Source organism: Procambarus clarkii, chromosome 25 (assembly GCF_040958095.1).
Source record: "Procambarus clarkii isolate CNS0578487 chromosome 25, FALCON_Pclarkii_2.0, whole genome shotgun sequence".
In the NCBI taxonomy this organism is placed as follows: Eukaryota; Metazoa; Arthropoda; class Malacostraca; order Decapoda; family Cambaridae; genus Procambarus; species Procambarus clarkii.
The window spans coordinates 10290603-10303514 of NC_091174.1; the positions used below are offsets into that span (position 1 = coordinate 10290603).

General features: G+C 35.1%; 1 protein-coding gene across 16 annotated transcripts in view; it reads left to right on the forward strand.

Annotated features, from left to right (window-relative positions):
• RhoGEF2 (Rho guanine nucleotide exchange factor 2) overlaps window positions 1–12912 on the forward strand; it is a 490304-nt gene that overhangs the window by 14834 nt on the left and 462558 nt on the right. For all 16 annotated transcript variants that reach the window (XM_069331287.1, XM_045739737.2, XM_069331284.1 and 13 more), the window contains exon 3: window positions 2204–2314. Coding sequence is in view for 15 of the 16 variants with exons in the window: in XM_045739737.2 (XP_045595693.1) it covers window positions 2204–2314 (111 nt within the window). In the remaining variant the exon portion in view is untranslated. The remainder of the gene's footprint in view (window positions 1–2203; window positions 2315–12912) is intronic.

Here is a 12912-nt window from a genome sequence, read left to right on the forward strand (position 1 = left end):
GATAATTGTAAAACAAAAAATTATATTTAAATAATTCATTACAGTAAGAACTAAAAAAATATTATGTAATACTGTTCAACAAATAAAGGTTGAAAACGTAGTTTCCTACTAACATTTTTTAGTATTTTTTTATATATACAGTACTGGCATGGATACCAGGACTAGAAAAAGCCTTGAAACTTTAAAAATTATTCGATCAAAGAAGCAATTTGTAACTGGGCCAAAGTGTGGAGTGAAGGAATCGACTTTGAAGAATTCCTGGAAGAAAATCCTCATGGCTACAGTCAATAAAGAGGAAGAAGAAGAAATGAATTTTCAAGGATTTACAGATGAAATCCATAGGAATGTTCAGAACTGCTGGTGAAAACCTAGAAAGACAGGATGCGGGTGAATGGCTACAGAGAGATACTGATGATCAAGGATGTGATGTGATGAGCGAAGAAGAGATTCTGCAGCCCATTACTGGTGAGGTCGGTGAAGTAAAGGATGATAAAGATGGCAATGTGGAATCAACAGTACAGACAACTAAATACAGTTTGCTCATGTCTTCTGATAAAGACATGAGCAAATTGTGCTAATCCAGAAGTTGGAAACATGTATCAGAACTTGAGGCGATCCAAAGACTTTCTCACAAGAGGCACAGGAGGCAAGCAAAACTTGATACTTTTTCATTAAAAAGAACAAGCCAAGGCACTTCAACCGCTGAAGCCTCACAAGCAATCCAAGGACCTTCAACAAGTGAAGCCTCACCAGAAAGCCAATAGCCTTCAACCAGTAATGATTAAGCCGCTGACAGTCAAAACTGGCCTTGCCAAGCTCATGTACAGTAATGTTAATGTTCTTAGGTTATGTAAATTTTAAAGATCTACAGTTTAGTGGACCAACCAGAGGCTTAGGGCCCACACATGAATATCCCTGCATAATTTTTTTTTTTTTTTTTTTTTTTAATTTGTTTGCTTTATAGTGTGTGTGTACACTCACCTAGTTGTGCTTGTCGGGGTTGAGTTTGGCTCTTTGGTCCTGCCTCTCGACTGTTGTACAGATTCTGGAGCATATTGGGCTCTTATCAAATCTACATTTGAAACTATGTATGTAGTTTGCCTCCACCACATCACTGCCTGTGTATGTAATTACCTAAGTGTAGTTACAGGATGAGAGCTCCGCTCGTGGTGTCCCATCTTCCCAGCACTCTGTCATATACCGCTTTGAAACTATTGACGGTCTTGGCCTCCACCTTCTTCTCACCTAACTTGTTCCAACCGTCTACCACTCTGTTTGCGAAAGTGAATTTTCTTATATTTCTTCGGCTTCTGTGTTTAGTAAAGAATTCTGAAAAAGAAAGGGATTGAGGGGTGGATCTAGATAGAAAACTGTCACCTGAGGACCACATTAACAACATTGTGCAAGGAGACTATGCTACACTTTCTAACTTGTGAACTGCTTTTTATCTTGCAGAATGGGTGCTCCGTCTGTGAGCTGGAGCTGGTGCAAAGTTATATTTCATAATACGTTTTTTATTGTAAAGTCTTGCACAGCCTTTTAAAGCAGATACATTGCACAATAAATAGCACACTGACCTGCTCTAGAAGTGTTTTGTGTTAATCCAAGTACAGTAGTTGTTGTTATAAGGTCATTGATCTGTTCTGTCGAACACTGTCTTGTTTCTACCTTTGATATTAATTTTTCCTTCCTAAAATACATTTGAGTATCTAATATTACTGTACTATACTGCCTCCTTCCCCCTCTTCTCCTTTTGTTCTTCCCTTCATATTCTACCTCTTCCTTGTTCTTCCTTTTCCCCCACTACCTCTTCTTTTGTTTCCTTATTCCTTCTTCCTCCTCCTCATTCCTCTTACATCCTCTGCCTGTTACTATGTCTTCATCTTAATTCCTTCTGTTTGTCCTCAGCCTCTTGTTAAATATTGTGTTAGTCTCTTACTAAAGCATAGTTGTTTGTGTTAGGGCCAGGATACCGATGACAGGTTTACTTGGTCAGCTGTTAGGTTCCTTACCTTAACCCGCTTGGTCATATGACATATTACTGGTTGTGTCATAGTGGATAATAATACCTTTACAACTCTGTTACTTTTAGGTACTGCATTATAAAGTTTAAAAATTAAAGGTCATTTATACAGTGTAGTATATTATTGTATATGAATGTGCTCTTTGTGTCATAGTTGTAATATGCTGTATATACTTCTAGGTGGACCAGCAGCACAAGCAGGAGTTAAGAAGGGGGATTCAATCATCAAAGTTAATGGGACAATAGTGTCACAAATCAACCATAAGGAAGTGGTGCAGATTATTAAGTGCTGTAAGTTACTACATGGATTTGTTCACCTTTATATGAATTTTGAATAATGCAATGAGTAGCCTACATATTATCATCCATAAAGTACAGATTATTTTTAAATTTAAATATGTGTATGCTCTAAGTATGTAATAGCAATGGATTCTTATTTCAATAAATTATTTGTAAACCATTTGTGTGCCTAGTATATCTGCGTAAGTGACTTGTAAAGTGTCATTGCAATAATTCCATTACAGTACAGTACTTTTGAAAAGCTAGAATTATGCAGTTCTTCCCTTGCTCAGAACATATATATTGGATGGTTGGTGAAGTATTCTGTAATGCTCAAGTATATTGTAGTGGCCCGATTTAGTAGGCTCCTCCCACCCTTTGTCCCCAGCCAATCATACTTCTTATCCCCCTCCCCCATACCTCCCTCATCTGCCCTCATCCTGGCACTCACTTCTACACCTTTTTTCATTGTGAGTAGATGTTACCATCTCTTCTTTTACTCTGAGGGCTTTTTCATAGGGCACTTATATATTCAGTTAATAAGAATTTTTGTTTGGGGGGGGAGGAAGAGGGGGTTGAAAGCTGATTCAAATAGTTGCATTGCTCAGTTTTTGGCAATAATGTGCAGAGTATTTTTTATAACAAAATGGGTGGCATAATTAATAGCTTCTTCATTGTAATGCACTTGCCAATGTTTATCCTTTCAGGTAAGAAAATAGAGGTACAGTTTATTTATTATTTTATGCGTGAACTTTCTTCGCATTTCATCTGTAATTGAATATGTTATAGACTATATTTATGAATGTTTACAGAGTATATGTTCATTGATAATGCAAAGGAAATGTTTGAAATGATCTCAATTTTATTGAGCTATTAATTCTCTATACCATTGTGTTATACTGTGAAAGAGCAAAAAGGATTACACTATTGTAATCATTTTGAACCTGAAAGTGAGAAGAATTAACGAAATTACTTTGGTGTTCTTCCAGTGGAATACATTGTGCTAAATGCTTGGGGGCATGTATTGCTTTACTGTTTCTCTTGCTAGCCTTAATTAAGATCATATATGATGTTCTGTCATTTGTTGTTTGCCTTGTCATATTTCTAAACTTCACACTCTTTGCTGCAATAAGGGGTTTTATTTCTTTCATCCTTTGGATTGTTCTCTCCGTTTCTAAAAATGTTTCCTGCTTTTTGTCTGGATTTTCTGTTGGTTTGTGCTTGGTTTGTTTAGTCGGGGGGTACATTGTGCTCTCTGTCCTGTTGCTGCTGTGCGACATTATTTGCATGCTACTCTTACTCCCCAAGCTGTAGCTCTGTCAATACCTTTGTTGGTACATTGTTCCAAGATGAGGTTTTCTCAGGTTATCCCTCTGGTCATTTGGTTTAGTTACAACTCTCGGGTTTAACTAGCCTAATGTGACTCGGCTATTACTGCTTTATTTGCTATTTATCTATAATATTTGGACTCGAGGGTTTCTGGCAGTTTAAAAGCATGTTTGGCTACTCATACCTATCAAATACTCCTTATCCCTGTGTAGCTCTTGGGTGTGTTTCCAGTTGCTAAGTTTTTCCTTTCCCAAGTCCTGGGGCTTTTCAGCCATCTCAAACCACAGGTCAGCCTCTTGTCTTCGTTTCCCTCGGTATTAATATTTTGTTTCAGCCCAATGATGGTTTCCTCTTTTAAGGCACCAGGTTGGGGGGTATACTCTGGGGGAACTATTGAAAGCTTGCCCAGAAATTAAGCATTGAATGTAATGAAATGTCTTTTACTGGATGGCTTCAGTAGCTCTCCACATAGCTCTCAGTAGCTCTCTCCTCTTCTTTCCCATGAGGATCAGATGTGTCTTGGGCATTGCACGAGAGCAAGGAACCAGGCCGGCTACACCCTGACCTAAATCCAAACTTCCCTTGGCCCCACAAGCACACTAGGTTCTGATCCTGGTGTTTTGTAGGTTTAAGTAGTTTTATGGATGTCTCAAATATCAGAGCCGTTGCAACATGGAGCTGCTAAAGCTGCCCAGAGAATGGGTTCCATCGCATTAACCCTTAAACTGCGCAAACTGTCATATGATGTGTGATACTGAAGGAGGTATAATTTGGAAAATATTCAAATTATGTAAAAATTACTTAAAAATGTTAAACAAATCTCCAATTTATTGGCTTCAGCTTCGTGAAACTTTCATCAAAATATTTTCAGAAATTGGGTTTAGACGAATATTTAAAAAAAAAAGTTTTGTAGATAAAGAGAACAGCTCCTATTAACTGGAACTGATGGATAATACAATAATAAAGAGATGCAAGCACCTGTCCCACACACAAAGAAGAAGAATAGTAGTAAGAAGTGTCCACAAAGTTGATATACAGCTGGTGCCATTATAACCTTGGTGAGTAATACATAATAACACAAATAATAATGAGTAATTATGTTGTTATGCTCTATTTTGTTATATATCATATAAATACTTTCCCCAATGGTATTATCAGTTACTTTCAACAATGTCCAAAAAATATTTTTTTTAGGGGAATTTTTTTTTCTTAAGTTTTTAGTTTTTTTTCTCCTTTGTTTATTATTTGAGTTTGTTTTAACCTTTAAATCCTGGAGAATGCTGCTCGTCACTAACTATGTGAAGCCAGAATTAAATTGGTCTACAAATAAATCGGTTACAACCCTCAGAACTTGAGACTGAAATTTTTTTGACTGATTTTTTCACAGATTTCAAATTCTATTTTCCTTGTTTCTTTAGGTTGTTTTGATGATTAGGAACCAGATTAGGGCTTTTTTACTTATGTAAAGTATACCCTAAATATATTCCCTAAATCATTATAATTATTATAATTATCTCTATATTTTGTTTTTGGGGGGTTAGTTTTTCTTGACTTCATTTCTACACACATTGACCTACAACTTTCACATACTTGAGTACAAATGCCAAACAATGTTCATTACAACATACAAATAAATTCATGAATTAGAACTGCCTTATTCATTGTCAATAACTTCAACTTCAATTATATCTATAACTAGAATTTTAACTTACTTCAGTATCCCAATATCTAGTTTCTGACCAATTCTCACCATTTTTACATATAGTGTGCACAGCTGTCTGTTCTACAATCCCTATAGAGTTGATTTGTCATAAACTCTAAACGTTTGGAGTTATAAATTTTTGTTGTCTAAATTTGCGCATACTACTGTATTTCAAATGCCATATTGACAATTTTTTTTTACAGTAAACTATACTGAAAACCTATATTCTAACTATATGAAAATGAAGATCATATGCTATTCTGAGAGCATAATAACACCAAATGAACAGTTGATTTTTTTATATTTTTGCAGCTGATTTCAAAATCTGAAGTTTTCAATATTCAATTTTATAATTATTTTTTATTTTCTTGTTTTTCAAGTTACATTGGTATCATTTAGACAAAGTTGGAGCATTTGCCTAGTAGATTATGCACAAAACATTTGAAAGAGTTTCAGAAAATTTAAAAACTGAGTTCAATGTCACACATCATATGACGTTTTGCGCAGTTTAAGGGTTAAAATCTCTGTGTCCATTTCATATACTGAAGTACACAATGTTACCATAATTTTTCTTCCTGAGTAGTGTTATTTCCTAATTGTTTACAACTGAAAAATATTGAAAATGGCTCTCTCTCTATCTCTCTCTCTGTCTTTTTTTTTTTTTTTTTTTTTTTTTTTTTTTTTTTTTTTTTTTTTTTTTTGGACTGCGGCAAGTTTACTCGGCACTGAGTTTATCCGGAATGTTTTAGAAAATGGGTAAATTTCAGAATATCACTGTCCTAGTCACAAAAGCAAACTGTGTAGGGAATAATAGCCATTTTCTATACTTTGGAGGCATAAGGAATAAGTAAATAACACTACATAGGAATAAAATATAAAATTTGTTAGTGTTATTGATGTAGTTTTGCCTTGTTAACTTAATTGCCTAAGCGTTTGTGAATTCTTTGTTATTACTGTATTATAATTATGATAATGACATTTTCATGCAGAGGTCTACCATTTACAAGACTGTGGCTAATTGCATGTTGCAGTTAATTTTGTCTGCAATTACATTTACCTGCAATTTTGCAATGTAATATTTATTAGGTACAGCACTTTTGTGTGTATCTACAAATATTTTTACTAAAATAAGCAGTGACAAAGGCATGATTTATTTATATTTTAAGGGTTTGCATGGCTTATGGTTTTTATACTAATGCTGTGTTGTTTGTCTTTTGTCACATTCACTCTACATGGTAAGTACAGAGACTGAATCATTTCTTAGACACAAGTTTGTGCCTGGTACAGTACTGTACAGTATCTTCAACACCTGTTTACGTCTTCCACTCATTGCTATATATGGATTTTTGCAGGCAAATCTTTTTTTGTGCTGTATTCTGCATTCTCTCTTTGAAGTTTGGTGGACATGCTGTATTTAATTTATAGTACAGTATATTGATATTTAGGACTAATTTGAATAGCATGCCACTTTCATATACTATTGATGCATAAAATCTAAATTTGTATTGCATTGTGCTGTAGTGTGAAGTATTTTCTTATTTAGTTTCATGCATCATTGTTATCTACCCTTACACCTTAAGAGGTACTGGTACTGTATATATATATAAAATGTGGTGGGTGTGGGTTACCTCCTCACACTATTCAGATATTTTGCCATGTAAAAAAATATGAACTTTTAATTATTTTGTACACACTGGGAAGTAGCTGGGTGGGGGACATTGTTAGGTCCGTGGACGCATCAATTTGCAGATTGCTGACTGGTCATGATGGTGCGAGGGCTCTGGTGTTCGGGTTAAATAGCTTTTATATTTGCTTTTTCACTTTGATTTACACAATGTGTGGAATTACTTGATTCATGTATGCATAATTGCACGTGAATCTGTTCCTGGCACAGCTCAAAGACTTTAAGTGTCATGCAACCTGCTCCTTTGATGCTGGTCTGTCTGGAAATGTTGTCCAAAAAAAAAGATTTAAACACTAGTGAGATGACCAAATTGGGATTGGAGGATGATTGCATGTTTGTTAAAAGATAATTTCATCATTATTAAGCAATTAAAATGATAGAATTTTGAAATGGGTTATGGTTAACTCCATTACATTCATATAGATTTTTTATAAACCATATTTACACAATTTGTATAAGAACTGTGAGATAGTAACTAAAATCAACATAAGATAACCACGAGGATTTTTATGAAGATCAGTATTTGACGACTGATCAAATACATCACTACACTTCATTGGTTAGAATGCTGTACCACCCATTTCTTTGCCATTATCATTTATCAGACCTGGTTAATTTTTCAGTGGTTCAGTCTTCTCCCTAATTTTTTATAAATATCTGAATAAACTCCTCAGGATTTGTCTTTGCCTGCTCTGCTATACAGTACATTGTAATTTTCTTTCTTCTTGCTATTGCATCAGATTAACTTTCTCATTCTTAATCCTGTTGTACTCTATATGACTGCTGATTGTTGGGGACAGGAAGCTTGTTTAAAATTGTTGGTCTATACAAGATCTACTTACCTTCCCCAGTCACCTCACTCCCAGGGAGCCGGTCGGCCGAGCGGACAGCACGCTGGATTTGTGATCCTGTGGTCCCGGGTTTGATCCCGGGCGCCGGCGAGAAACAATGGGCAGAGTTTCTTTCACCCTATGCCCCTGTTACCTAGCAGTAAAATAGGTATCTGGGTGTTAGTCAGCTGTCACGGGCTGCTTTCTGGGGGTGGAGGCCTGGTCGAGGACCAGGTCGCGGGGACACTAAAGCCCCGAAATCATCTCAAGATAACCTCAAGTACCTATACACTACTAAGTGAACACAGGCATCTGGCCACCTTCTCTCTCATGTGGTGTGATGTTTCTTCTCTTATTGCCAAATGACTGCAGACATAGGGCCCAAATTCTTGTTTTGGAGGTTAAATGTCCAGATGAACTTTCCAGGATGTTGAAATATTTCTTTGTGGAGCATTTTGGGAAAAGTTGCCTTTAGTAGTGAAGCGCACTTTTTCGTGAGGCGAGTGCTGCTATCTTTTGCAGCCATAGGAGTGAGCTTTTTGGTAACAAAAATTAAGTACAAAAAAGTATCAATATCAAGAGTAACTTCAGTAAACTCATTTGACATGTTAATTTACATACTACAATGATGCACATAAATACAGTTAATACTTTCTCGATTCATTACTCAGTTCTTCAGTTTTTGTATTTTAAATGTTATAATTACTTAATGTGAAGCATACATTATTTAATGCTCAAAAGTATAATGCATCTTGATTACACTTCAAAAATGTATTGAGTAATTAATCTGTTTCATTTATACAATTCATTCGTGTGTCACTCCTTGGAATTGGCAATGGCTAAATCAGCATTTATTAAATTCACAACCATGTGGATATATCATATTCTCTACTCTGAAAATCTCTTCTCAGCATAGTTATAGCCTGAACAATCATTTTACAAATATGTTTTCAATGAGCTATCTCTGTTTTATATTAATTTGTTCTGGTTGTTGCAGGACCTTTAAATTTTATTGGACTTATTATTTCAGGGGTCATTAACAAGGGATGCCAGCCAAGAAGGACAATTTCTAATGTCATCCAAAATGTTGGGCAGGAAATGAGTGTGTTGATTCGAGACAAGTTGAGGACCATATATTTCTTGATGGGGTCTTACTTCATCACAGGTAAAAAGCTTAGGCTGCATCAAGAGAGAACGGATAACTCCTAATTTTCCGTTCTCCAGTATTTTCTGGAGGTGTTAGAGGAGGAGGAGGAGGAGAGGGAGATGGCTGGCCCAAGCCCACAGCCCTCTGAGAAGGGCATTATGACCAAGTTAAAGGCAAGCTACAGGAAAAGCATCTGGTAACTGCCAAGAATATCAGACATATGCTGACTGAAAGGTCAAAATATAACCCACTACCATATTATCAGTGGAGGTTTTCATTAAAGTGGAGACAATTCAGAAACTTGAGTAAAAAATTTTTTTCAGAGTTTTTGCCTCTGAAAAAAATATATTGAGGTAGAAAGTAGAGATGCAGCATGTGAATGGGCAGCCTGGAGCACAGGAACACTACCCTGTGCTGCAGCCTAAGGCATCTTCAGGAAAGAGAGTAGAAAAGTGTGAACTTGAGCAACAAGAACAATCAACCAGAAGAAATGACTGGAACCAGCTTGTCTTCAGGCAAGACTAGCTGCAATGTGCAAATATATCAACAACAATGTTACAACAAACTGAAATGAATATCTTGAACAAGGTCTCACTCACTCCAACTACAAACACAAAGCCAGGCACCTGAGAAATGATAGGGAACGTGGCCAATTCCACTTGCCACTGCCCTGTAAAGAGCTCCTGGTAGCATAAAATTCTATTGTGACATCTGCTAAGTTAGAAGATCTCTAAAAACTAGTTGTCGAGAGATTGTGCGGTAAGTGCAAAACCTGGGCCCATAGATGCCAGGATGCCACCTACTGAGAAATAATAAAGGCATAAAGTGTCCTATTTACCCTCTCAGCAAATACAGTATTTATTTTTTTAAACTCTTCAAAAAGGATTATATTTATATTTCTAATAGGAAAATTATCTGCTCTTTCTGTGTACAGTATGCAATTTATAATCCTCAAAACGAAACAAAAATTGAGAAAATAACTCAACTCGATATCACACCATAAGTGTTCCAAATGCATATACAGTACCATGCTGTATAATTATTAGTACAGGAAGTAAGTCTTTATTAAGGAATTTTGTGCATTTTTGGTGCAAAATAGAAGAAAATTATATGGTTTTTCAACTTGTGTATTGTTTTCTATTATTATTATATTTTTAATAAGAAATGAAACTGCTCATTCCATATGTACTGTATCATGAAATATTAACCTGTGATGAGCAAGAACATAGTTCTTCAGTATGATCAGTGAGTTTTACTAAATGCCTCTGAATAATTGTTTTTTTAGCCTGTGATATTTGTCCAGACATCTCACCTTCAAGAAATTTTTTAGGGCTCATTATTTTCTGCCATATAACAGCAAGTGAGGAATGTATCACCTGTTGCAGTCTATATACCTGTCAGAAATAACTTGTTCTTGTTCAAAACTTGTTCGCCGTTATGAACACAGCAATGGTTAATGGTAAATGTGAATCGAGAATTCTTTTTCCTTAATCAAAATGTAAAAAATAAGAGAGCAAAAAGAAAATCATTATAGGGAAAAAAAGTGTACAGTATTACTTTATATATTTTTGCAACAACAGTACTTAAAATTCCTTGGGGAGTCTACTTATTTCTTGGCTTTCTGATGAATATTTCTGTACAGTATTGGTAACACACGCATGGCCTGGTATCGAGTTACTTGGACTGCTGTTATTACTGCATCGCATCAAGTTTACTTAAAATCATGTTCAGCTTTTTTGTATACGCAATATTTTTTTTCTGATTTTTTTAAGACCTTGATGAGGGGGAAGGGGAGGGGGGGGGAATACAAAGATTGCTGGTTATGATTATTTATTATGTATGTTATAGTGAATGGAACTTGGGAACACACACACATGGCCTGGTATCAAGTTATTTGGATCATAATGTATTTTCTATTAGGAAATGGAAACTTTTAATGATTTGTTTTTTCACAATTACAAAACATTTTGTTTATGGTTCCACTGGAAATATCTTCTCAATTTCTTACTATAAAAGTAATTTTGTTAGCCCTATCCAGACCAAAGAAAGTTTGGGTCCTAATCAAAAGTCCTGCAGCTAAGGGGTTAATAAACTATATATTTTTGTTTATAATGTTCAGCAGTCAAAATTTTTTTTGTCTATTTTATAATTGTAAAATGCATAAGAATTTTAATTTAATGACTTGGTAGCACGCCCTAAGTGTTCAGAAAGAATATAATATCATAAAAGCAACCAGTAAGCAAATTAAAAATAAATTGCCCTGCCTTTGTTTTTCTTTACTTTAATATTTTTGTTTTTGTAAATTACATTTTTAATAAGAAAATTGCTTATTTACAGATTTGGCATTACAAATAATTATAACAAAATTGTAAGGGTGAAATACAGTAATGTATAAAAATTTATTTTTGTATTTATATTACCTTCATTCGTTAATGAAAATAAATAGCCTAACAACACTACTATTGGGCCAAAAGTATTCCATATAAATCGATGACAAATACATTTTGTATATATTTTAGTGAAAAATACAACCAAAACTCCTTTATGCACTTTTAAAAATTCTACACCATTTCTCTCTCTCTCTTGCCACATCATTTATTTCCTAATCCACAACCATCCACATAATTGTGGCACTCCTTTTGATACAGGTATTGGCATTCATTAATTGTTAAAAGTCATGGAAAAAAATTTCAATTTATATTCACAGTATACCAAAACCAATTATCACTATGCTTGTAAATTGGTTCCAATATGAAAACAGTAATTATGTTTTCATTGGAACCTCAAATATCTAGAGCATTTTTCCCAAATTCCTGATATTGAGAAATAATTTGTTTTCTAAATTATATTAAACACCGTTTAAATATACACATGAATTTTAATATTAAAATATTGATGCAGTAACTTTATACAGCAGATTGTTTTACTTATCTTTTTGTTCTTTGCTGTCCAGTCTTATTATCCCTGAAACCCACTGGTAACAAAATAACTTAGTGACTAGAGCATTCATCAAATGCTGGAACTGTTATAGTTAGGTTAACACTAATTTACTGCACTTAATGGTAAAGGCGATGATGGTAAAGGCAATGTCTTCAGTACAGGTGTAAATTACAAATTATGTTCAAAATAAAAGATACTTTAGAGAGTAATCAGGATATAACCCAAAACTGGCAGATGGTCCTGTCAAGCCACTAACTGCTGGAGAGGGGCCTTTGAAACCTGATTCTGCTAGTTGTGTGAGTTGAGTGTAGGAAGTACAGTATGTGCAGGCACTGGGGAGTGTGTTTGTAATGACCCGAGCCTTGCTGCCTTACCAACAATTAACATTTTGAGTCAGTCATCTGCATCTGCACAGTGTTTGTCAAAACTTTATCTTATCCTTCAGCCTGGCCCAGTTGTTTTTAGTTTGCTAGCCAAGATTTCAGAAGTCATACCTCTTCACACCAGGCCCATTTTATCAGCATTATAAATATGAAAAAAAATCTTATGCTCTGCTGAAGCCTACAGTTTTATTTTAAATGGCTCTTCACAGTACATAGTGCTCTATTTCTCACCATAAATCATTCTCCTTTTATTCAAATTTCTTTTTAATTTTTGAAGCCACTCAAAACTCAAATATGAGTTCTCAATCTGTAAGCTATGATCAAATGTGATGGCGCATTATTGATTTGTTGAAATCAGCCAGGATAATACTATGTTACATCTTCAACCAATTGTCAGCTGCCTCATCTAAATTGTCATGTTTTGAGGCATTGACTATTATCTTCTCTGAACCTTTACTACCAGAACTCGGTGAACTTTATAATCTTACTTCACTGCATTTTAATACCAGAAATAGTGCTAATGCCAATGGCAAACTTGTCTGTCAGTCTCTGCACTTCCCAGCCACAGTCACATTTCTACAACAAATTGGCCTCC